Source organism: Pseudophryne corroboree, chromosome 1 (assembly GCF_028390025.1).
Source record: "Pseudophryne corroboree isolate aPseCor3 chromosome 1, aPseCor3.hap2, whole genome shotgun sequence".
Taxonomy (NCBI): domain Eukaryota; kingdom Metazoa; phylum Chordata; class Amphibia; order Anura; family Myobatrachidae; genus Pseudophryne; species Pseudophryne corroboree.
Genome location: NC_086444.1, coordinates 1,112,316,575 through 1,112,344,433, shown reverse-complemented (window position 1 = coordinate 1,112,344,433; position 27,859 = coordinate 1,112,316,575). Strand labels below are relative to the sequence as shown.

Here is a 27,859-nt window from a genome sequence, read left to right as displayed (position 1 = left end):
CCTGACTACTAAAAAGTCTGACCGTCGCTCGCCTACATCCAAGGGGTCCTCTAAGCGAGCGCTTGTCTCCTCACAATCCACTGCTGTCACTGACACCTCGTCGGATGAAGACGGCACTTACACTGACCCCACAGGTTCTGACTCAGATACGGCTGATGGGGAGGGTGGTTCACATGTGGATGTTCCTGATCTTTTGGAGGCTATTAAGTTAATTCTGCAGATTACGGATGATCCCGAGCCATCCGTTCCTCCTAAGAAACCAGATAGGTTCAAGCGTCAGGAGGTGATTAAACAAGTTTTACCTCACTCTGACCACCTAATTGATATACGTCAGGAACCCTGGGAAAACCCGGGTACGAAGTTTGTGCCTCAAAAGAAGATGCTGGCTCGCTATCCCCTCGCGCCGGAGCTGTCTAAGAATTGGGAAACGCCTCTTCCAGTGGACTCACATGTGGCTAGGAAGGTGGTTTCCTCAGCTCTACCGGTCAGGTTTGTGAAGGTTTCCAAGTTCCGGATGGAAACCCTTCGCTCTATAGTTCTGGCCTTGGAACCTGGGGACTTCATGGTCTCCCTGGATATACATGATGCTTACCTGCATATTCCTATAGCAGTGTCTCATCAGCAATATCTGAGATTTGCGATTGGCAACTGCCATTACCAGTTTCGGGCATTACGTTTTGGTTTAACAACAGCACCGCAAATCTTTACAAAAGTCATGGCGGTGATGACGTTGGTACTCCGCCGTCAAGGAGTCAGGATACTGCCGTATTTGGATGACTTGTTAATCCTGGCAAATTCCCCAGAACTTCTCCTGCGTCATCTAGATGTGACGGTCCGGTTTCTGCAAGCCCACGGGTGGCTCATCAACTGGAAGAAGTCATCCCTGATCCCTGCTCAGAGCATGGTGCATCTGGGAGCACTATTGGACACTCACAACCAGCGGTTGTTACTGTCTCAGGAGGAAGTCCTGAAACTTCAGGACAGGATTCGTTGCTTCCTATCTCGTCCGCAAGTGTCGATACATTTGGCGATGCAGGTGCTGGGCCTCATGGTGTCAGCATTCGACATGGTGGAGTACGCTCAATTTCACTCTCGCCCTCTCCAGAGGCTGATTCTAGCCAAATGGAACAGCCTGCCTCACCGCATCAGGTCTCAAATGATCTCATTGACTCCGGAGGTCTGTCTGTCGCTGCTCTGGTGGCTCCGGTACCAACAACTGTGCAGGGGCCGTCCGTTCTGAATATTCGACTGGGTCCTGTTGACGACAGATGCCAGTCTAAGAGGTTGGTGGGCGGTGCTGGAGCAACACTTCCTTCAGGGGAGGTGGACCAAGGAGGAATCCCTCCTCTCGATCAATATTCTGGAGTTGCGGGCGGTCTTCAATGCCTTGAACCTAGCCCAGCATTAAATTCAGAACCGTCCTGTTCAAGTACAGTCGGACAACGCCACCACAGTGGTTTACATAAATCATCAAGGCGGCACTCGAAGCCGCCTAGCAATGAAGGAAGTCTCATGGATTCTACAGTGGGCAGAATGCCATCTACCAGCCATATCAGCAATATTCATTCCGGGAGTCCTGAATTGGGAAGCAGACTTTCTCAGTCGTCAGGACGTGCATCTGTTGGCGTCTTGACACAATCACAAGGTTCCCGTATTCGGAGCACGGACAGGGGATCCTCAAGCAGCATTCGTGGATGCGCTGGCGGTACCGTGGAGGTTTCGGCTGCCGTACGTGTTCCCTCCGGTGTCACTCCTGCCCAGGGTAATTCGGAAGTTCAAGCAAGAAAAAGGAATTCTGCTTCTCATAGCTCCAGTGTGGCCCAGACGGCACTGGTTCTCAGACCTGCAAGGCCTATCGTCAGAGCGTCCAATTCTACTTCCACAACGCCCAGACCTCCTCGTTCAGGGCCCCTGTGTCTACCAGGACCTAGCCCGGCTGTCTTTGATGGCGTGGCTCTTGAAGCTTCCGTCTTAAGGGCTAAAGGGTTTTCTGAGGCGGTCATTCAAACTATGTTGCGGGCCCGGAAACCGGCTTCGGCTCGGATTTACTATAGAGTCTGGCATTCTTACTTTGTTTGGTGCGCATCTAACGAATATGATGCTTCCAAGTTTAGTATAGCCAAGTTGTTGGCTTATCTTCAGCAGGGCCTGGACTTAGGCCTGCGTCTGGCCTCCCTCAAGGTTCAAATATCTGCCTCGTCGGTGTGGTTTCAGAGAAAAATTGCGACCTTACCTGATGTACATACCTTTACTCAGGGCGTGTTGCGTATCCAACCTCCCTATGTCCCGCCTGTGGCTCCTTGGACTTGTCGGTGGTTTTGGAGGCTTTACAAGAGTCTCCGTTTGAACCTCTTGGTTCAGCTGACCTTAAGTGGCTTTCCCTTAAGGTGGTGTTTCTGCTGGCTATTGCTTCAGCTAGAAGAGTGTCGGATTTGGGTGCCTTGTCCTGAAATTCCCCATATCTTATATTTCACCGAGACCGGGCGGTTATTAGGACTCGTCCCGGCTATCTACCTAAGGTGGTTTCTTCGTTCCACCTTAATCAGGAGATTGCAGTTCCGGCACTTGTTTCTCCTGATCTGTCTTCCAAAGAGAGGTCTTTGGATGTGGTACGGGATCTCCGTATCTATGTGAAGAGAACTGCTCCTATTAGGAAATCTGATTCTCTTTTTGTTGTGTTTGGGTTTCACAAACGTGGCTGGCCTGCTCACAAGCAAACTCTGGCCAGATGGATTAGAATGGTGATTGCACATGCTTATGTGAAGGCTGGTCTCTCTGCTCCTGATCACATTAAGGCCCATTCTACTTGGTCTGTTGGACCTTCTTGGGCGGCCCAACGTGGTGCGACCCTTGAACAATTGTGCAAGGCGGCTACGTGGTCCTCTGTGAACACGTTCATAAGGTTCTATGCCTTCGATACTGCCGCTTCCCAGGATGCTTCCTTTGGATGAAGGGTTCTTGTGCCCGCTACAGTGCGTCCCCTCCCATAAGGAACTGCTTTAGGACATCCCCATTGTCCATTCCTTGTGGAGCCCAGTGTAACCCGCAGCAGAAAACGAGTTTTATGGTAAGAACTTACCTTTGTTAAAACTCTTTCTGCGAGGTACACTGGGCTCCACAAGGCGCCCACCCTGACGCACTTAGCTTCTTTGGGTTGGTATGGCATTAGCCGCTGACACGTCTCCTCTCATGACAATGCGGTGTTGTGGCTACTAACCGTTGTCGTCTCTATTCCTGCTACTGCATTGGACTGGTTAACTAAAAACTGAGATCCTGTGCAGGGAGGCAGGGTGATATAGGAGGCGGCACTATGCATTCTGGGAACAGTCAAAGCTTTGAGCCTGTTGGTGCCTCGGATCAAGATCCTACTGTACACCCCATTGTCCATTCCTTGTGGAGCCCAGTGTACCTCGCAGAAAGAGTTTTAACAAAGGTAAGTTCTTACCATAAAACTCGTTATTGCATTGTTATCTACATATTTTGTGTCAGATGCCTTATTTTGTTTTTTCACAGCTCCCAGTTACACGCATGTGAGCATACCTGTGTGTCCCAGTTACACGCATTTGAGCATACCTGTGTGTCTTGTTTATTTTATTCATTTTAAGTACTTAGCACGACTGTGCAGTACATTTTTTTTGTTATTGAGCCCCTGCCCTAGTGGAGCTTACCACTCTACAGTCCGAACTCATTTCATTCTATAAGTAGGACTGTGGGAGGAAGCAGTTCTAACCTCCGTGCCCACAGCATGCCTCAGCCTGGCAAGCCAGAAATCTTTCTGGCTGTAAGTCACGATGAGACTCCATACTGGGCCTTATTCAGTAACTGTGTGTGCCTCACAAAAGCTCCTGGCCCATCTAGTGTTGCAATGCAAAGGAAAGGTGATGCAATGCAAGATCACTGAAACTCTGTTCTTCTAACACCGTAAGGTCTTGCAATAACCCTATGCAGTCTTAGGAAAAGAAGATCCCTGTACAACAAATGTGCATCTTCTAAATAAATAGTCCCAAAATGTGGAACATCAATAATAAATCAAAATTAAGGTTAGTTAATTGGAGCCATTCATTTGAGTGAGTCCCTAACATGAAATAATTGAGAAGAACCTCTCTCTAATGCTCCGGCAGAAAACATCATGTTTACCTCTCCGGCAGTTGCACTTGATTATGATTCAGACTCCCAAATCTGTTTGTGATGTTGAAGCTTGTTTCATATCTGCTCTAGGCTTTCGTTTAGACCTAGGATTCCATTAAACTTACACAGCATAGGCAGCACCCGTGAAGAATTACAAAGCACAGCAGACAGGCAACAGCACCCCTGGACTTAAACGGCAGTGGGGCAACACCCCTGGACTGATAGGGCAGAGGGGCAGCACCCCATATAGGCAGCACCCTTGGAATGATGTGGCAAAGAAAAGACGTGCAAGATGGAATTGTCTTTGGGACCTCTCACCCACCCTTATGTTGTATAAACATGCACACTTTAACAAACCAATCATTTCAGTGACAGAGTCTGCCACACGACTGTGGCTGAAATGATTGCTTTGTTTGGCCACTAAAAAAGAAGCAATTAATCTCTCCTTGCACAAACTGGCTCTACTGTGGCAAGATGTCGTCCTCATCCTCAGATTCCCACCCCCCCCTTCAGTGTTTACATCCTAATCCTCACAGAGAAATAATATTCAAACAAACAAACCACATCATTTAGGTGTCAGTGGACTGCTTATGCTATTACTCAAAGTTTCTGAACTTGACAATGACTTATGATGAATGCGCTGCAGGTGACGTATAAGGGAGGATGATCCTAGGTGGTTTAAAATCCTTACCCCTACTTATTATGGATTGACAAAGGCAACAGTTGGCTTGATACCTGTTGTCCGGATTTGTGGAGAAATAATTCCACACCAAAGAGGTGGCTTTTTTGGTATTTTGCCCAGGCATGACAATGGGCTTTTTCATCCCATGGCCAACAACTGTCTCCACTGGTGCCTTATTCAAACAAACCACATTACCATCAGAATCCTCATCGTCAACTTCCTCTGCAGCGCCAGCTACACCCATATTGTCATCCTGGTGTACTTCTACAGTGACATTCTCAATCTCAATATCAGCAACTGGACTGGTGGTGCTCCTTCCAGCACTTTCAGGGGGCGTGCATATGGTCATAGGAGCCTCCTCTTCCCATACAGTGTTGTGAAGGTCATGCCTAGACATCGCAACCGCAGACAGTGCCAGCACATGAAACACCAGTGACAGCCAGGACAGTCAGGACAGCACCCCTAGCACAGCACAGGTACACCACAGTGACTGCAGCAGCACCCATACAGAGCACACACTAACCCCACCCGACACCACTACCCACAGAGAGACAGAGGTCTGTCTTCCTCACTCTCCAAGTCCAGAGTGAAAATGGCGTTGATGCGCGGCTGTTTATATGGGAACCAAAACCCACGATAATCCGACAACGGGATGATGATGTTTTGCCTTGTTCTGGTTTCCGAGCCTGGCGGGAAGTCCCGAACTGGGCTCGGATACCGTCTCGGAGCGTGAAGATCAGGGGAACCGAACCCGCTTTTTGCACAAACAGAAATTAGTACTGTGCTACAACATATTGTGCTGCTGTTACTACACAGGCCTGATTCATAGACGCATTGAACATAAATGCATTCAAAGCTGGCAGCTTTGCAAATCCCAAGGGCTGTGTAGAGATATGCAGCATTGGCCATAGAACAGTTGATTAGGTTTTGCTGAGCTCTGAAAAAATTGGATTTGTGTACATCTCAGAATCAGACCCACACTCATTGTTAGGTGTATTGAATATATTAAGCTCCCTTAAATGGGCTTACTAGAGGAAAAATGGTGAAAAAGGGAATGACGTCTGAATATATCCAGAAATAGAAAATTGGGTGGTTTCTAAGTAGATAATTATTCCATGCATTATTAACTAAGTAAAATGAAATCTAATAGTGACATGAAATTAATATTTTTTGAACTTCAGGTATTGAACAAGAATAAACCTTGGTGGGAAATTTGTCACTAAACACACAGACTCTTGTGAGTTCTTGAGATGCTGAGTCACAGATCACGTTGTATACAGTATTCACTGCACCATTTAAGTTTAGTTAGAGATTCCAAATTTAACATAAAACTGCAATTTTACAGCTGTGTGAGCTGAAGTTGCACATGAATTGTAAGCAGAGAACAGATGCTTGTGCTGATAATAGGCTTGGTGGATGATAAATGAATTACATAGCAGACCTTCATGAGACGGGTGGTCTTCTGTTTGCCGGCGGTCGGGCTCCCGGCGCTCAGTATACCGGCGCCGGGAGCCCGACCGCCGGCTTACCGACACTTATTTTCCCTCGTGGGGGTCCACGACCCCCATAGAGGGAGAATAAAATAGTGTGGCGCGCGTAGCGCGCCACCGTGCCCGTAGCGTGGCGAGCGCAGCGAGCCCGCAAGGGGCTCATTTGCGCTCGCCAAGCTGTCGGTAAGCCGGCGGTCGGGCTCCCGGCGCCGGGATGCTGGTCGCCGGGAGCCCGACCGCCGGCCACCCGTAGTGAACCCCATGAGACAATGTGAAATGTTGCTCTGTTAAATGTCACTGAATATTTAATACTCAACAAAACACTTTCTTTTACATGTTTTCAATGCTATGAGTTTATGTGACCAGTGAGTATGGAACACTATTTTATTTCTTTGTTTGCTGAAAGTGGTTTAATTTTTATCATACCACAAAAGAAATGTTATTATTACTGTGCATGAGAGACCTGGAGTCATTCAAAGGAATGGGTACTAGTAGATACTCAAAGGAGGCTTATTGTGTTACCTGTCTATGATCAGCCCATAATATTGTGTTCTTATTGTCGCTGAGTGGGAGCTAATCTAATTTAAATGTTCATGCACCTGGTTCTAAACTCAAAGACGTTTGAAAGAATATACTGTAATAGAATGTCCTTACTTGCACTCTGTATAAAACTACTGAATATTGGCGGTCATTCCGAGTTGATCGTTAGCTGAAAATGTTCGCTACGCAGCGATGATGCAACAAAAGGCACTTCTGCGCATGCGGCGCAATGCGCACACTCGACGTACTTTCACAACGGCCGATGTAGTTTCACACAAGGTCTAGCGAAGCTTTTCAGTCGCACTGCTGGCCGCAGAGTGAATGACATGAGGTGGGTGTTTCTGGGTGTCAACTGACCGTTTTCAGGGAGTGTTCGGAAAAATGCAGGCGTGCCAGGAAAAACGCAGGCGTGTCTGGAAAAACGCAGGCGTGGCTGGGTGAATGCATGGCGTGTTCGTGACGTCAAAACAGGAACTGAACAGTCTGAAGTGATCGCAAGCGCTGAGTAGGTCTGAAACTACTCTAAAACTGCACAAAATTATTTTGCAGCTGCTCTGCGATCCTTTCATTCGCACTTCTGCCAACATAAAATACACTCCCAGTGGGAGGCGGCATAGCATTTGCACTGCTGCTAAAAACTGCTAGCGAGTGAACAACTCGGAATGACCCCCATAGCCTTGTGCATATCTCAAATGGTCAACATGGGAAAAAGGTCGACATGCTGAAAATGTTGATATGGAAAAGGTTGACACAGGAAAAGGTCGACTGAGTTTTTTTTTTTTTCTTCATTTTTTTGTGTCATTTTCACTGTCACATCACAGGGAATCCCAAGTAGTGCACCGCGTACCCAAGCATGGCTGACTTCATTCAACCATGCTTCGGGCAAGGTGCCTCTCTCCACTACCACTGTGCTTGGCACAGGTTACTGTTCCAAATCATAGTCCACATGGATGGTAAAGTATAAAAAAAGTTGAGAAATGAAAAGAAACTAAGGGGGACATGTACTAAGCAGTGAGAAAAGTGGAGAAGTGATCCAGGGGAGAAGCTGCCCATGGCAACCAATCAGCTGCTCTGTATACTTTTAAAGTATGCAAATTCTAAATATTACGTCAATGCTGATTGGTTGCCATGGGCAACTTCTCCACTGGCTCACTTCTCCACTTTTATCACTGCTTAGTACATGTCCCCCTAATTGTCATGTCTACCACCATGTTGACCTTTTGACCATGTTGACCTAATGCATGTTGACCATTAGTGGTCGACCCATTGACTGTCGACCTAATTATTGTCAACCTAAAATCTGGATACCATCTATATCGGTTGCAGGTTTCCATTCCCTGTCCAGGTTTTCATTCCTTGTCCTGTGATGAAATTAATATTGTAAGAAAATAATATTTAGTAAAGTGCCGGTTTTCAGAAGTGGAGATGTTGTCCTTAGCAACCAGTCAGATTCTAGCTATTATCTTCTAGAAGATGCTAGATAAATGATAAGTAGAATCTGATTGGTTGCTATGGGCAACATCCCCACTTCTAAAAATCCGCACTTTAGTAAATATACCTGCTGTGTCTCTGAATATTGATAGCCTTATATGCAGGAAAGTACAGCATACAATGCACACAAGCATATTGTTCACAGGGTATCATTATGTATAATTATGTAAGGTTCCATGTTTGTGTACTGTAAAAAATGTGACAACTTGGGAAGTACCATGTCCACAGCCGAACCTAACCAAGATTTTGGCTCGTGACCCCTAGCACTGGCGCTAGTTCTACCTCTGACCCAGCACCCATCACCCAGCAGCACTGATCACAGCAGCTGTCTGCAACACCCATCACCCCTCACCCATAGCAATGCTCATCCACAAAGCTATTAGACATTTGTGTGCACTGTGCCAGCAAGAGCATTGCCTCCCCCCCCCCCCCACGCTCTTATTTTAAATAGAGACAGCGCTCCCCAAAAAGGGCATAGTGTTGCTGGGAAGGGGCGTGGCCACACAATAGTACCCGCAATTCAAATTACGTCACACAGTGGTGCAACTTTATTCACATTACATCACACGATAGTGCCTCTTATTCACGTTACGTCACACAGTAGTGCTCATTATCCTTATACTTGTTAAGCCTCACTGTAGTGCCCCTTATTCATGTTATGTCACACAGTAGTGCTCCTAATCCTTATACTTGTTACGCCTCACTGTAGTGCCCCCTATTCATGTTATGTCACACAGTAGTGCTCCTTATCCTTATACTTGTTACGCCTCACTGTAGTGCCCCCTATTCATGTTATGTCACACAGTAGTGCTCCTTATCCTTATACTTGTTACGCCTCACTGTAGTGCTCCTTATTCATGTTATGTCACACAGTAGTATCCTTTATTCACATTACACCACACCATATTGTTCCTAATTGGCATTACACCACACAATATTGCTCCTTATCAAACTTATCAGAGGCGGATTTAGATCTCATAGAGCCCTGAACAAGAAACCTATTTGGGGCCCCTCCTTCCTCAAATAATCATATGTGTTGCGCCCCCTCCTCCCCCTGATCCCCCTTCCTGATTTTAGCAGGCAGTCCCTCACTGTGAAAAAATATACAAACACATCTGCATGTCTTCTTTTGTATTTTAAAGTGGTTGGAATAATACAGTCAGCAGCAGATCAAAAAAAGGTCTTGGAAATATAGTTAAAAATCAGTCAACTGACAACCACTAAGCTTGTGTCAAGGGATCTAAATTGCAGAAATACTCAAACAGCGTGTATACAGCATCTTCCCCTACCTCTATACAATGACATCATCGCCTATACATACTATGCAGCTCCTCAGACTGCAGGTTACTACCCTAGTCATGGCTGGTGTACTAGGTTGTTTAGCACCCCCTGCAAGCAATAAATGTGTGCCTCCTCTCCCATACTGTATATAATAAAGGGACAGTGCGCATCACAAGAAATGGGTGTGGTCTCAAAGGAAGGGGTATAGACACACAATAGTACCCCTATTTCATATTGCACCACAAGTAGCACAATCTTATTCACATCACATAACATCTAGTGCCCCTGATTCATATTACACCACATAGCAGTGTCCATTATTCATGTTATTCACATTATGTCACACAGTAGTGCTCCTTAGTCACATTATGCTACACATTAGTACCCCTTATACATGTTATGCTACTTAGAGGTGTCCCTACATGTTACGCTACAAAGTAGTGCCCCTTATTCACAATGTCCACAGTAGTGTCCCTTATACACATAATGTCCACAGTAGTAGTGCCCCTTACACATAGTGCCCACAGTTTTGGTGCAACACATTATGTCCACAGTAGTAGTGACCCTTACACATAAAGTCCACAGTAGTAGTGTTCCTTACACATACAAAGCCACAGGAGTAGTGTCACATATAATGCCCACAATAGTAGTGCCCCTTACACATAATACTCACAGTAGTAGTGCAACACATAATACTCACAGTAGTAGTGCCTCTTACACATAATACCAACAGTAGTAGTGCAACACATAATGCCCACAGTAGTGGTGCAACACATAACACCCACAATAGTAGTGCCCATTACACATAATGCCCACAGTAGTAGTGCCCCTTACACATAATGCCCACAGTAGTAGTGGCCCTTACACATAATGCCCACAGTAGTAGTGGCCCTTACACATAATGCCCACAGTAGTAGTGCCCCTTACACATAATGCCCACAGTAGTAGTGGCCCTTACACATATGAGGCAACATAACCAGCTGTTATCACACTTCACTTAAGAAAGATGGTAGTCCTTGGGAAGTTGTGAGGAAATAAACCTGTGACTGCATGCTGGGACTTTTCATCCTCCACCAGACAGTCTCAACCTAGTAACAAGTGGCCAAGCTCACAGTGAGTATAAGTACACATAGTCCACACCATGTTATGCTGAGCTCCCCGCCAGCATGTGCCGTGTGACAAAAGATAACTACACAATTTGCCCAGCACAGCAGCCCTCACTCAGGCTGGTCAGAGTCCCAGTACCTCAGTGCAGACACTATAAAGTAATATGGGCTTGTACTACACAAATAGGCCACTGCTACAAACCCCCCTACACATCATTAACAGCAGCCACCGCTAGCGCATGCCACTTTCCTCCCAGAATTTTGTAACACCTACCCTGGAGCCTGGGCCATTGCTAGCACTACCCCTCCCGACTACCTGCCACTAGCAAATCATTGGGATGTATTCCCTTCAGTTGATGTATACCCCCAGACCATTAGCCACTGCTACACCAACCCCTTCCCCAAGTCGTACCTCACCTGCTTTTCTTGAGTCCACTGGGCATACAGTACCTCATTCTTCTTTCTTGTCGGCTCCTCTCACAGACATGTCCCATACAGAGAGAGAGAAAGAGCAGCATGTGGCACCTGTACAAGTTAAAATGCACTCCATTAAATAGCCCTGATGACAGGCCCCCTGGGATTCGCTGGGCTCTAAGCATACATTTGGGTTGCTTTGCGGTAAATCCACTAATGAAGCAAACATGCCCCCAATTTTTGGGAGTGCTGGCCGATGCCCCCCCTCTTCCCTACTTGCTGCGGCTGTAGTCACAGAAACAGACCTACACATGCACAGTGCAGATCCTGCTCTTGCCAGATCTCCAATACCAGAGATGTATGTAAACCATTGTATTTGTGTATCTCTGAGTCAGATCCTATGTGCACGATGTGTATGTATATTTTATGTGTGTGTGTTCACCCTGTCTCAAGTGAAACTCCAATGGTGCCCACACATGTTGAGATCTGTGTTAGGTGCGATTTGAGCCTATACAATGTGTGCTATGCGATTTGGACTAAGTGGTATGCGATGTGAACTACATGTGATTTGAACTACAACTTATTTTGACTACACTACAATTTGTAATGTATGCGATGTAGTACAATAATACCTGCCTGCACATACTATTTTGCCTTGCGATATTGACTATGCGGGAGCACGCATCGCATCGCAAGGGAAAATAAACAAGGTGCGATTTGAACTAAAATGATTAAATTGCACGCGATAATCGCACCGTGTGGGCACCAGGGGGTAAATTTACTAAGATGGGAGTTCTATTTAAGATGGGATGTTGCCCATAGCAACCAATCATATTCCAGGTATTATCTTCTAGAGGGTGCTATATAAATGAGAAGTAGAATCTGATTGGTTGCCATGGGCAACATCCCATCTTAAATAGAACTTCCATCTTAGTAAATTTACCCACATGAGTCTTTATACTAACAATGCAATGTATCTGTGGTTGTCCTCTTGTTTCACTTTGGTCTACATGTTATTTCCCAAACAACCACAAGCTAAATGTTCTTTGTCCCATGGTAACATTATCATACACATCAATTAACCAAAGATTGCGATTTTTCAAGGTGTTCAAGCAATTGTAGGAACACAGATATATCATGTAGCAAAGTGGTTCATGCTTTCTGTGTAGAAATACATATTTTGGTGAAACGCGGAAAGACAATTTTAATACTTGCGAATAAGGTTATTGATTCCCCGCAATCATAGTCATCATTTAATTAATGTTAGTAGTAGTAGTAGTAGTAGTAGTAATAGTAGTAATAGTGGTAGTAGTAGTGGTATTTGGATATTTTGAGAAATGTGTGTATTGCTTTTGCATAAATCAGCTTAATTTGTTTATTTTATTTTATTTTGTTCTTGGTCAACTTTGTTTCTTTGGTCATGTTGATGCAAAATACAATCAGCTTTTCATAGGTAGCAAATTCAAATCTCTCACTATGAATGTAACAGAAGCACATGTGCCAGAAATATATCACAAGGTGTGACTTGACTGTGAGTACAAAAATACTACAAGACATAGAGGGTTATTCAGAGATGGATGCAGATCTTGCTTTCCACAGCAAGATGGGTGTAGTATGGGTGACTGGCGGTCTCCTGACCGCCGGTCACCTTACCGACGCCGGGATCCCGGCAGCATACCGACGCCGGGATCCCGGCGGGGAGGGGCGAGTGCAGCAAGCCCCTTGCGGGCTCGCTGCGCTCGCCACGCTGCGGGCTCGGTGGCGACCTGCGGTCGCCACGGGTTCTATTCCCACTCTATGGGTGTCATGGACACCTACGAGTGGAAATAGTCCCTGTTGGTCGGCATGCCGACCATCGGGATAGTGAGCCGTCGGGCTCACGGAGGAGGTCATGTGACTGTCGGTCAGCCGACCGGCGGTCACATGAGTACCACCCCAGCAAGATCTGCATCCATCTGCTCACATGATGGGGGTTGCCCAGCACAGGGCAAGGCCTTCCAGCATGTGTGTGGTTCCAGCAAGGGTTGTGCACACGCACTTCGGCCAGTGCGCATGTGTAGACCTCCTGAATGCAGCCGCTGCATATATTACAATACAGAAAACAATAGTATGTTTTATTCATAACACAATAACGTTATGAGCCTATTGGGAAAAAAACATGGACCTCTGAACCCCTCAACTGAAAATTGTTGTAATGCCTACTGGACGGCAAGTGGTTACAATACCGATATCGGGATCCAGGACGTCACAATGCCGATGCCGGAATCCCGACCAGTGGTGAAACTGCCGACGGAATCTGCTCCACAGGCTTTTCTACCTCTATGGGTGTCCACGGCACCCATAGAAGGAGAATATAATCTGTGTCGAGCGCTGTACTCGATGCTAGCCACCGTGCTCACAGCATGGCGAGTGCAGTGAGCCCGCAAGTGGCTTGCTAGCGCTAACCCCGCTTCCGGCACACCAGTGGCCGGGATCCCACTGTCAGTATACTGATGGCTGGGATCCCGGCTAATGGTTTTTCATACCGATCCCCCTGGATACCTCAATGCATCTACAGTATATTACAGTATGTCATAATTAGTGATGTGCACCGGACATTTTTCGGGTTTTGTGTTTTGGTTTTGGATTCGGTTCCGCGGCCGTGTTTTGGATTCGGACGCGTTTTGGCAAAACCTCCCTGAAAATTTTTTGTTGGATTCGTGTGTGTTTTGGATTCGGGTGTTTTTTTACAAAAAACTCTCAAAAACAGCTTAAATCATAGAATTTGGGGGTCATTTTGATCCCATAGTATTATTAACCTCAATAACCATAATTTCCACTCATTTCCAGTCTATTCTGAACACCTCACAATATTATTTTTAGTCCTAAAATTTGCACCGAGGTCGCTGGATGACTAAGCTAAGCGACCCAAGTGGCCGACACAAACACCTGGCCCATCTAGGAGTGGCACTGCAGTGTCAGACAGGATGGCACTTCAAAAAAATAGTCCCCAAACAGCACATGATGCAAAGAAAAAAAGAGGCGCAATGAGGTAGCTGTGTGACTAAGCTAAGCGACCCAAGTGGCCGACACAAACACCTGGCCCATCTAGGAGTGGCACTGCAGTGTCAGACAGGATGGCACTTCAAAAAAATAGTCCCCAAACTGCACATGATGCAAAGAAAAAAAGAGGCGCAATGAGGTAGCTGTGTGACTAAGCTAAGCGACCCAAGTGGCCGACACAAACACCTGGCCCATCTAGGAGTGGCACTGCAGTTTTCTAGCGAGAGTATGAGTGCTTCCATCCTCATGTGAAGCTGAACCACTAGCCATGAACATAGGCCAGGGCCTCAGCCATTCCTTGCCACTCCGTGTCATAAATGGCATATTGGCAAGTTTACGCTTCTCCTCAGACGCTTTTAATTTTGATTTTTGGGTAATTTTACTGAACTTTTGTTTTTTGGATTTTACATGCTCTCTACTATGACATTGGGCATCGGCCTTGGCAGACGACGTTTATGGCATTTCATCGTCTCGGCCATGACTAGTGGCAGCAGCTTTAGCACGAGGTGGAAGTGGATCTTGATCTTTCCCTATTTTACCCTCTACATTTTTGTTCTCCATTTTTTAATGTGTGGAATTATATGCCAGTATCAATAGCAATGGCCTACTACTATATTTACTGCGCACAACTGAAATGCACCACAGGTATGGATGGGTAGTATACTTGACGACACAGAGGTAGGTAGAGCAGTGGCCTACTGTACCGTACTGCTATATATTATATACTGGTGGTCAGCAAACTGTGCAAAACTGAAATGCACCACAGGTATGGATGGATAGTATACTTGACGACACAGAGGTAGGTAGAGCATTGGCCTTCTGTACTGTACTGCTATATATTATATACTAGTGGCCAGCAAACTGTGCAAAACTGAAATGCACCACAGGTGTGGATGGATAGTATACTTGACGACACAGAGGTAGGTAGAGCAGTGGCCTACTGTACCGTACTGCTATATATTATATACTGGTGGTCAGCAAAATTATGCACTGTACTCCTACTATATACTACAATGCAGCACAGATATGGAGAGTTTTTCAGGCAGAGAACGTATAATACTGGTGGTCACTGGTCACTGGTCAGCAAAACTCTGCACTGTACTCCTTCTATATAATACTGGTGGTCCCCAGTCCCCACAATAAAGCAGTGTGAGCACAGATATATGCAGCACACTGAGCACAGATGTGGAGCGTTTTTCAGGCAGAGAACGTATAATACTGGTGGTCACTGGTCAGCAAAACTCTGCACTGTACTCCTCCTATATAATACTGGTGGTCCCCAGTCCCCACAATAAAGCAGTGTGAGCACAGATATATGCAGCACACTGAGCACAGATATGGAGCGTTTTTCAGGCAGAGAACGTATAATACTGGTGGTCCCTGGTCAGCAAAACTCTGCACTGTACTCCTCCTATATAATACCTGTGGTCCCCAGTCCCCACAATAAAGCAGTGTGAGCACAGATATATGCAGCACACTGAGCACAGATATGGAGCGTTTTTCAGGTAGAGAACGTATAATACTGGTGGTCACTGGTAGGCAAAACTCTGCACTGTACTCCTCCTATATAATATACTGGTGGTCCCCAGTACCCACAATAAAGCAGTGTGAGCACAGATATATGAAGCAGATATATATGTGGGACGAATATGGCCACTGACATGCTTGGTCAAATTACAAAAAAAATCACCTCTTCGGTGTGGAATTATTTTAACACAAATGCGGACAACAGGTGTCAAGCCGTGTGTCACCTTTGTCAAGCTGTAATAAGTAGGGGTAAGGACGTTAACCACCTCGGAACATCCTCCCTTATACGTCACCTGGAGCGCATTCATCAGAAGTCATTGACAAGTTCAAAAACTTTAGGTGACAGCGGAAGCAGTCCACTGACAACTAAATCCCTTCCTCTTGTAACCAAGCTCCTGCAAACCACACCACCAACTTCCTCAGTGTCAATTTTCTCCTTACACAGGAAAGCCAATAGTCCTGCAGGCCATGTCACTGTCAAGTCTGACGAGTCCTCTCCTGCCTGGGATTCTTCCGATGCATCCTTGAGTGTAATGCCTACTGCTGCTGACGCTTCTGTTGTTGCTGCTGGGAGTCGATCTTCATCCCAGAGGGGAAGTCGGAAGACCACTTGTACTACTTCCAGTAAGCAATTGACTGTCCAACAGTCCTTTGCTAGGAAGATGAAATATCACAGCAGTCATCCTGCTGCAAAGCGGATAACTCAGGCCTTGGCAGCCTGGGCGGTGAGAATCGTGTTTCCGGTATCCACCGTTAATTCACAGGCAACTACAGACTTGATTGAGGTACTGTGTCCCCGGTACCAAATACCATCTAGGTTCCATTTCTCTAGGCAGGCGATACCGAAAATGTACACAGACGTCAGAAAAAGAGTCACCAGTGTCCTAAAAAATGCAGTTGTACCCAATGTCCACTTAACCACGGACATGTGGACAAGTGGAGCAGGGCAGACTCAGGACTATATGACTGTGACAGTCCACTGGGTAGAGGTATTGCCTCCCGCAGCAAGAACAGCAGCGGAGGCACAGTAGCAGCATCTCGCAAACGCCAACTCGTTCCTAGGCAGGCTACGCTTTGTATCACCGCTTTCCATAAGAGGCACACAGCTGACAACCTCTTACGGAAACTGAGGAACATCATCGCAGAGTGGCTTACCCCAATTGGACTCTCCTGGGGATTTGTGACATCGGACAACGCCAGCAATATTGTGTGTGCATTACATCTGGGCAAATTCCAGCGTGTCCCATGTTTTGCACATACATTGAATTTGGTAGTGCAGAATTATTTAAAAAACGACAGGGGCTTGCAAGAGATGCTGTCGGTGGCCCGAAGAATTGCAGGCCACTTTTGGCATTCAGCCATCGCGTGCCGAAGACTGGAGCACCAGCAAACAGTCCTGAACCTGCCTTGCCATCATCTGAAGCAAGAGGTGGTAACGAGGTGGAATTCAACCCTCTATATGCTTCAGAGGATGGAGGAGCAGCAAAAGTCCTTTCAAGCCTATACATCTGCCTACGATATAGGCAAAGGAGGGGGAATGCACCTGACTCAAGCGCAGTAGAGAATGATTTCAACGTTGTGCAGGGTTCTGCAACCCTTTGAACTTGCCACACGTGAAGTCAGTTCAGACACTGCCAGCCTGAGTCAGGTCATTCCCCTCATCAGGCTTTTGCAGAAGAAGCTGGAGACATTGAAGGAGGAGCTAAAACAGAGCGATTCTGCTAGGCATGTGGGACTTGTGGATGGAGCCCTTCATTCGCTTAACCAGGATTCACGGGTGGTCAATCTGTTGAAATCAGAGCACTACATTTTGGCCACCGTGCTCGATCCTAGATTTAAAACCTACGTTGTATCTCTCTTTCCGGCAGACACAAGTCCGCAGAGGTTCAAAAACCTGCTGGTGAGAAAATTGTCAAGTCAAGCGGAACGTGACCCGTCAACAGCTCCTCCTTCACATTCTCCCGCAACTGGGGGTGCGAGGAAAAGGCTAAGAATTCCGAGCCCACCCGCTGGCGGTGATGCAGGGCAGTCTGGAGCGAGTGCTGACATCTGGTCCGGACTGAAGGACCTGCCAACGATTACTGACATGTCGTCTACTGTCACTGCATATGATTCTGTCACCATTGAAAGAATGGTGGAGGATTATATGAGTGACCGCATCCAAGTAGGCACGTCAGACAGTCCGTACGTATACTGGCAGGAAAAATAGGCAATTTGGAGGCCCTTGCAGAAACTGGCTTTATTTTACCTAAGTTGCCCCCCCTCCAGTGTGTACTCCAAAAGAGTGTTTAGTGCAGCCGCTCACCTTGTCAGCAATCGGCGTATGACAAATTAATAATCTGTGAGGAGGGGGATGTAAACAGTGAAAGGGGTGAGGAATCGGACGATGAGGAGGAGGTGGACATCTTACCTCTGTAGAGCCAGTTTGTGCAAGGAGAGATGCCACAGTGCGAGATTGATTGCTTCTTTTTTGGTGGGGGCCCAAACCAACCAGTCATTTCAGTCACAGTTGTGTGGCAGACCCTGTCGCTGAAATGGTGGGTTTGTGTGCATGTCCTGTTTATACAACATTAGGGTGGGTGGAAGGACAATTCCATCTTGCACCTCTTTTTTCTTTCATTTTTCTTTGCATCATGTGCTGTTTGGGGACTGTTTTTTTGAAGTGCCATCCTGCCTGACACTGCAGTGCCACTCCTAGATGGGCCAGGTGTTTGTGTCGGCCACTTGGGTCGCTTAGCTTAGTCACACAGCTACCTCATTGCGCCTCTTTTTTTCTTTGCATCATGTGCTGTTTGGGGACAATTTTTTTAATCTTCCATCCTGTCTGACACTGCAGTGCCACTCCTAGATGGGCCAGGTGTTTGTGTCGGCCACTTGGGTCGCTTAGCTTAGTCACACAGCTACCTCATTGCACCTCTTTTTTTCTTTGCATCATGAGCTGTTTGAGGACTATTTTTTTGAAGTGCCATCCTATCTGACACTGCAGTGACACTCCTAGATGGGCCAGCTGTTTGTGTCGACCACTTGTGTCGCTTAGCTTAGTCACACAGCGACCTTGGTGCGCCTCTTTTTTTCTTTGCATCATGTGCTGTTTGGGGACAATTTTTTTGAAGTGCCATCCTGCCTGACACTGCAGTGCCACTCCTAGATGGGCCAGGTGTTTGTGTCGGCCACTTGGGTCGCTTAGCTTAGTCACACAGCTACCTCATTGCGCCTCTTTTTTTCTTTTCATCATGTGCTGTTTGGGGACTATTTTTTTGAAGTGCCATCCTGTCTGACACTGCAGTGCCACTCCTAGATGGGCCAGGTGTTTGTGTCGGCCACTTGTGTCGCTTAGCTTAGCCATCCAGCGACCTCGGTGCAAATTTTAGGACTAAAAATAATATTGTGAGGTGTGAGGTGTTCAGAACAGACTGAAAATGAGTGTAAATTATGGTTATTGAGGTTAATAATACTGTGGGATCAAAATGACCCCCAAATTCTATGATTTAAGCTGTTTTTGAGGGGTTTTTGTAAAAAACACCCGAATCCAAAACACACCCGAATCCGACAAAAAATTTTCAGGGAGGTTTTGCCAAAACGCGTCCGAATCCAAAACACGGCCGCAGAACCGAATCCAAAACCAAAACACAAAACCCGAAAAATGTCCGGTGCACATCACTACTATATAATACTGCTGGTCCCCAGTCCCCACAATAAAGCAGTGAGCACAGATATTTGCAGCCACCTGAATAAAACTGAGAGGACGCCAGCCACGTCCTCTCACTATCATTTCCAATGTACGAGTGAAAAATATAGAATCCGTATCTCGTGAGAATCCGACAGCGGGATGATGACGTTCGGGCGCGCTCGGGTTAACCGAGCAAGGCGGGAAGATTTGAATCTGCCTCGGATCCGTATAAAATGGGTGAAGTTCGGGGGGGTTCGGATTCCGAGGAACCGAACCCGCTCATCACTAGTCATAATATAACATGACAACAAGTCCAGTGCAAGGTATTGAGGATTGCTATAGTCTTAGATTTTATACTGTTTTGTTATTCTCAGAGCTGGAATAGCTTTTCGTATACTGTACTTCTACTTTTGCGCATTATCTTTTGTAATGAATTTAAAGCGTTATTGTTAACTGCAATGTTTGTAGCCACTGCAGATACAGGGCCTTATTCAGGTTTGTTTGCAAACCAAAAAAACACACTAATGGGTAAATCCATGTTGCACTGCAGGTGGGGCAGTTGTAACGTGCAGAGAGAACCACATTTTGGTGGGGTGTTTTCAAACTTAAATCTAAATTACAGTGTAAAAATAAAGCAACCAGTATTTACCATGCACAGAAACAATGTAACCCACCCAAATCTAGCTCTCTCTGCACATGTTACATATGCCCCACCTGCAGTGCAACATGGTTTTTCCCATGTGTGCTTTTTTGGTTTGCTAAACCTGAATAACCCCAATAATACTTTGCATTTGTTCACACATGTGTATATTTATAGTCTTTCCCTTAAACTTGTTTGTATACAGTTAGCACCTTTTTGCAGAAGTCTGGAAGAGATAAGACGTGCACATATCAAACGTGATACTACTTTTGGTATGAAGGTTTTTGTTACATTGCTTAAACAAAAATAAATCACAGACATTAATTGGATGGGTGTGGTATGGGAGGTCGACAGTAACTAGGTCGACAGTATCTATATAGACCACTATTGGTCGACAGTAACTATGTCGACATGGTCTCTAGGTCGACATGGTCTAGGTCGACATGTCAAAAGGCTGACTTGAGTTTTTTTATGTTTTCTTGGTATCATTTTCTCTGTACAGTGACCAGGAACCCCAATTAGTGCACCGTGGGCCCTCACATGGCTCGCTTCGCTCGCCATGTTTCGGTCAAGGTGCCTCGCTCCACTACCACTGCACCCGGCACAGGTTACTATTCCCAATCGTAGTCCGCATGGATCGTTAAGTATGAAAAAGTTCAAAAAAAGAAAAAAAATTGTGAAAAACGCATGTCGACCTTTTGACCTGTCGACCTAGAACATGTTGACCTAGAGACCCTGTTGACCTAGTTACTGTCGACCAATAGTAGTCGATCTAGTTACTGTCGACCTAGTTACTGTCGACCAATAGTAGTCGACCTAGTTACTGTCGACCTAGTTACTGTCGACCTAGAGACCGGATCCCAGTTGGATACATTCTATCAGTAGAGAAAGTTACAAGTCCAATATAACCTCAGTCTGTTTGTGATAAAAACTGCAATAAGAGGATTTTTTTATCCTGTTGAATGTAGGGAATAATACAGTAATAGAGTAGAAAATACATATTTTTTATTTCAGCTGCATAGTTAAGATAACTGACACCAAACCTCTGCGTAATAATAAAGCCAATTAGCTGATTTCATGTGTTATAAAACTTGTCATTGTCCTGCTTTAAATTACTATTCCAAAGGAGGGACACAAAGAATACGTTCTTACATTAAATACAAATTTAACATGAGTCTTCCTGATGGGTTTTCCATATCCCACATAATTTATGATACAGTGAGATCAACCTGAGTTTTGCTACTATCACCATTTTCTTTTTTCGTCAAGTTACTGTACAGTATCAGAACCTAGAATTTCTAGAGGGGGTAGGGTTCAAAATGCAGTCCACAATCTCCCGCTCTGCAGAACATTGGAGGAAGTGCGGGAGTCTGAGGAAAGCTAGTATGACTCTGGAACATACAGTATATGTACATACTGGTCTTTTTAAACACTGGACAGTGAATGTAATATAGTATATTAATAATTAACACTATAGATGTTCTATATTATAGACAGTATGTAGTTAGCATATCGACAGTCAGGATCCCGGCGGGCACAATACAGGCGTCGGGATACCGACAGGGTCACCATACCACTGCTGGTATACCGGCAAGGTAGGTGATTTCCCCTCTATGGGCTCAACCCCCCCCCCGGCATTCCACCGCTCGGGTTGCTGATGTAGGTGTAATGACATTCAGCATCCCGATCGGCGGTAAATCATATTGATCCCTTATAGACTGTATCACGCATATATAACTAATATAAATTTCATAAATGGTCAGTGAAAGGTTAAACTTCCCATAATAAATAGATAAATAAATAAAAGCACAATCATAATATAACTGGTATAAACAGAACTGCATTTTCTAAGCACAATTTCTCCCACTTCATGGGAAGGTTCCTGTCTCTTCTTCCTGGCAGCTACTCATGGTCCAGAGCATGGATGGAGGACTCAGATCCACACACAGCAAACTTGGGCATGTGCAGAAGCTACACTCTGTCCCCTACACTGTGGCAGCTTTAGTAATCATGTTATATGCTATTGCTGTTATCATCTGAGCCAGAGATACTGTCAGAGAGAGTGTGTCAGAGAGGGAGAGAGAGAGGGTGAGAAAGACAGTGCCAGGGGGAGAGAGAAAGTGTCAGGGAGTGAGAGCAAAATAGTGACAGGGAGAGAGAAAGAGTGTCAGGGAGAGAGGGAGAGAAACACTGTCAGGGAAAGAGAGAGGGAGAGAGATTGGAAGATCTTAATCACATAGCAAGTTGATGAGCCTGTTCTGTAGCGCAGACATGGGTCCAGTGTGAGAGGTGACAACCTGGTATTTACCCAGGACCAAAGTGTGGGGTGAAAAGATGCAACTTGGTTTGATCCCGTGTTCAGTATACATCTCTGACCCGTGATTTGTGTGTGAAAGGGTCATTAGAGATCTGTCTAAAATCAGATTGATATCTGCATGCACACAATGCATAGCCCACAATTCTGCCTATGTGCTTACAGCATGCCCTCAGCCATCTAAGCCTACTTACTACCCAGTTATGCCCACTCAGCAGATGGAGATTCAACTGAGATACACCCATCTCTGAATTGGTTCCAGAGTGTTCATTGGTTCTTTCGCCATGTTTGTATATTTATGTACTAAAGAAATGGATCGACAAAACCTTGATTGATTCCCTGATGCCTGCCTAAATGAGTTTTAATAGAAGAAGGACCACTGCTGCTACTACTACTACTACTACTACTACTACTACTACTTCTAATGCTACAAATACTATTACTACCTAAATCACCTCAAAGGTGTTCATGATAATCCTACTACTTACAGTAACTTATTTTTGCAGCACTAATGTATGCAAATGCGTCTGTATTCAACCTTACTAATTATTGTAACATTGGTGTCCAATGAGTGTTATGAATGGCTATTAGAGTTTGCGACGCAAGAGGATGGAGCCTATTTATTGGGTTCAAATGGAGAGGTAGGCACATTGGTGTAGTACAAATGGCAGTTGAAACTCAGACAACACTTGTCTTGTACCTTGACTTTCTTAAAGTAAAATCATATTATCATGATATACTCTAATAAATGTACAAATCTTAAATTAATAATAGACTTACAGTATCATCATTATTATTTTGGAAGGTCAACATAGAACACTGGGAAGTAAAGTTTCAAAGGTGCACAGCTTAAAGCTAGATACAGAAATCTGGAGCGATAAACTTATTGAGGTACAGTATCATAATACTTTATTTACTGTAAGAAATTGGTTTCAAACCTTACTCAGTTTAACAGATCCTTTATGATTATATGTGTGTTAGCAATTTTGTGTGACATTTTATGTAAACACTTTGGGGGGTATCCAATTACCCACAGTTAATGACCGCGGGTAATTGTATTGCCGGGGGGTGATCCAATTATCCCCAATGCGCCATGCTCATCCCCCTGATGGCAGCACTTATTGGGGATTATGCTTCGAGTGCCTCAGTTGCCACCCGAAGCGTAATTCGTTATAGGTGGCCTGCTGGAGCCACGATTACACATGGGATCAGGGATTTATCCCCAATCCCACGTGTTTTCACACAATCACGGTTGCAATTTGGCTGATCAAAATGTCCTCTAATTGGATATAGTTTTAATGACAATCAGTCATTACTCACGATAGCCATCCGTTTTGTTCTGCCAGAATGGCATCAGGTCTAATTGCATACCCCCCTTTGTATGGTACTGTATTTCTCCATAAAGCAACCTCTGTAGAGATAACATCTTTATAAGTTGTTTAGTAATTTTCTTTTAATCTTGGGATCATTATAGTGAAGTTTTGATGCTGCTTTCATCATACACAAATGCAGTAAACACATGTAATCTAGTCATTTAAATTCCTATGGTATCACAATTAGGTGTCTGATTCCCTCTTTTCCAATGTAGAATGAATCACTCAGCAAACAGCAATTGTTCTGTTGTCTGGTTCACTCTTAGAAATGTTGTGTTGGTGTAGACATCTCTTCTCCAGGTGACATGTACATCCTGAGCATAATACCCAGCAGAAGACTATCAAATACTTTCTGAAGCACCTTCACTTAAAATCACTATAAATGTAAGCCTACAATTGCTAAAATAATAACTAAAAAAATTCCAAAGTCCAAGATTGTTAAAATGCTGAACATATAGGAAACATACAGTATATAGATACTGTCTGTCTAGAACTTGGCAAATTTAGGCCCAGATTTATCAAGCCTTGGAGAGTGATAAATTGCAAGTGCCAGCCAATCAGCTCCTAACTGTCATTTTTCAAACACAGCCTGTAACATAGCAGTTAAGAGCGGATTGGTTGGCACTTTATCACTGTGCAATTTTTCACTCTCCAAGGTTTGATAAATCTGGGCCTTAATATGTTGATCATATGTTATGTAACACTGAAAAAATGCATAAAACTTTGGTTTGGTGATGAATGGTGATCGTTCTAATTAATGTATGGACATGTAAGGTTTAATAAGCATTGCAGATTGGGTTAAGTTTCCCTTTTATATAAGAATAACAATAGAAACAAAAATAACTTTGAACAATTTGTCCACAAGTCAGTAATACAAGATACAGTATTAATAATAACTATATGAGACATGAGGATAAACATGGTCAGATTTGATACATAATAATAATAATAATATATAAGAGCAGACGAGCACATCAGTTGGGAATAGGTCATAGTGCTTTGCCTGACTGTGGCAGGTTAGGATTAGAATTTTAATTTAAATCCATTATTCACCTGCAGCAGAACGTACATGAGACAGACAAGTTCTAAGGTATGTAACATAATGCTAGTTAATTTAGCAGATTCACAGGCAGTGTTTATGAATCATCTCCTGTTTGGCCATTGATGCAGTCTACCTTTCATCACTATAGTAATGCAGAGATACTAAGCTGTGAAACCAACAACATATATAATAGATGATTTCATTATCTTTAGGTTTATTCTTGTTTTCTTTTGGTAGGTTTTCATTGTTCTGGGAAATGAAAAAGTTAATAGCTTCTGGGAAGCAAATCTTTTGCCTGAAAACATGCTTCCTGTGACCTCCACTATTAATCAGAGGAGATTATTTGTCACACAAAAATACAAAGAAGGAAGATTTAAAAAGATACTTTCTCCTGACCCGACTCCTCAGCAGCTGAATGAGGTAAGCATCCAAATGTAAACATGTTATCTATCACTAGTCATTTAACAAAACAACTGCACAGCTATCTGTTAGTTTGCTTTTCTATGAGGAATAGAGGGAGGCTTATTTATTAAAGTGCTGCTAAACATTATATACAAGTTGTGTCTTGTGTCTGTCTGTCTCTCTGTCTGTCTATCTATAATCCATCTTTCTCTTTCTTCTATCTATCTATCTATCTATCTATCTATCTATCTATCTATCTATCTATCTATCTATCTATCTATCTATCTATCTATCTTTTATCCATCCATCTTTCTTTCTTTCTTTCTTTCTTTCTTTCTTTCTTTCTTTCTTTCTTTCTTTCTTTCTTTCTTTCTTTCTTTCTTTCTTTCTTTCTTTCTTTCTTTCTTTCTTTCTTTCTTTCCATCCATCCATCCATCTATCCATCGAAAGGTTAATGCAGTGTCATTAAATTCTTTATACTCTGCATTTCTGAATATTGATCCAGTATACAATGTGGCTAATTCTATTGTCACAGGTGCACTGAAATACATCACAACATAAACCATTTAAATGTTATATCCTTTAAAATATAAAATGTCATATGAGTAACTCCCAATTCTATTGAAGCTTTCTTTATCATTGTAGAGTCCATAGTAAATTTAAGATATTGCTTGCCCCAATCACTCCATTATTCTACTGTAACTCAGACAATTTAAAAAATATTTTAGTATTGTGTTGAGGAAAGTGTTTGCGTCTGCAACATCTGTCACTGTCTTTTTAACATAGTACAATTCTTTGAAATGTAATTTTATTATGTACTGCCCCTTGTATTACTTTTTTATATGTGCACATCAGATTACTTAAACGATTATAAACATTATTAATTAATTATTGATGATTGTAGAGGTATGGGTGTAGTATGACATATTGCATGTTACTGTATGTTCTTTTGAGGTTGTGTTTATAATGCTCTCTACACAAGACATTTCAATTACCCTCAGAAAGCCATATAAATTAAATTATGTACATTCAATTATGGGATCCTGTGATCAAGTTAAGCAATTAATTGAACAATGATGGGTAAACAGAGCTTTATGTCCATGTTTGCATATTGATTACTTGGACATTTGAAGCTGCCACCAAACCCTGCAGGGACAAGCTCTCAGCAGTCTAACCACCAGGCACGACTGCACATAAAGCAGAGATGAAAAGCCTCCTCATATTTTATCAGGTTTTGATATAAAATTTATATTTATATAATAGCTAGGAGTTCCCAAAATTCTAGAAATAGATCGAAAGTCTGTTCAAAGGTTAGGTATGATTTGGAAATCACTAGAAGTTTTGGTTTGAGAGAATTTAGGTATATTACCAATCCCACATAACATCATAGTTGTGTTTGCACTCTTATTATATCTTAAATATTGTAAATAAATATTATGTACAAATATTTGAACTTACAGATGTGTCATACATCATTGCTGCAGTAACACTAAACAGCCCCTCCCAGCGCATTTGGACCCCTGTGCTCCTGCTAGTGTCTGGTGTCTTTTTGCATCTTTTTTTGCAAGGAATGCATTCTAGTCACAACATGATATGGCTGGGATGCACCTGGATTCTGTGCTGATTAATTTGATATGCAAGACATATATCTGTGTGTGACTGAGTCTCTGAATCTGTATACAAAGTGCTATAATGCAGCAGGTGAGGCTATTTTACAATACAAGTTCCATTGAGCTCCATATACAGACTTGGTCACACACAACATACAAATTTTGCATATCATATTAATCAGCACAATCTTCTGCTGCATCCTAGTTGACTAACAGTGCCGTAACTAGGCATTTTAGCGCTGTGTGCAAGAAACGGCATTGGCGCCCCACTATGTAAGATAGGGGCAGTGCGCGCCGCCGGTGCGCAAAAAATATAGAGTGGCGTGGTTTCATGGGGAAGGGGCGTGGCCACAAAATAATACCAATCCGTACTACGGTGCACAGTAGTCTCCATTATTCAAATTACGCTGCATAGTAGTGCCACTACACCAGGTAGAGCCCCTTTTTACACATTACGGCAGACAGTGTCCCCCTTTTTACACATTACGGCAGACAGCGTCCCCCTTTTTACACATTACAGCAGACAGCCTCCCCCTTTTTACACATTACGGCAGACAGTCCTCCTTTTTTCACATTACAGCAGGCAGCGTCCCCTTTTTACACATTATGGCAGACAGTCCCCCTTTTTACACATTACAGCAGGCAGCGTCTCCCTTTTTACACATTACGGCAGACAGTCCCCCTTTTTACACATTACAGCAGGCAGCGTCCCCTTTTTACAGATTACGGCAGACAGTCCCCCATTTTACACATTACAGCAGGCAGCGTCCCCATTTTTACACATTACGGCAGGCAGCGTCCCCCTTTTTACACATTACGGCAGACAGTCCCCCTTTTATTACAGCAGGCAGCGTCCCCTTTTTACACATTATGGCAGACAGCGTCCCCCTTTTTACACATTATGGCAGGCAGCGTCCCCCTTTTTACACATTACGGCAGACAGCGTCCCCCTTATTACACATTATGGCAGACAGCATCCCCCTTTTTACACATTACGGCAGACAGTCCCCCTTTTTACACATTACAGCAGGCAGCATCCACTTTTTACACATTACGGCAGACAGTCCACCTTTTTACACATTACAGCAGGCAGCGTCACCCTTTTTA

The 27,859-nt window shown here is 44.2% G+C and overlaps 1 protein-coding gene across 3 annotated transcripts in view; it reads left to right on the top strand.

Moving 5' to 3' along the window:
- Nucleotides 1-27,859, top strand: part of ARAP2 (ArfGAP with RhoGAP domain, ankyrin repeat and PH domain 2) — a 575,623-nt gene that overhangs the window by 233,923 nt on the left and 313,841 nt on the right. For all 3 annotated transcript variants that reach the window (XM_063922313.1, XM_063922304.1, XM_063922322.1), the window contains exons 13-14: nucleotides 23,131-23,216; nucleotides 24,978-25,160. In XM_063922313.1, coding sequence (XP_063778383.1) covers nucleotides 23,131-23,216; nucleotides 24,978-25,160 — 269 coding nt within the window. The remainder of the gene's footprint in view (nucleotides 1-23,130; nucleotides 23,217-24,977; nucleotides 25,161-27,859) is intronic.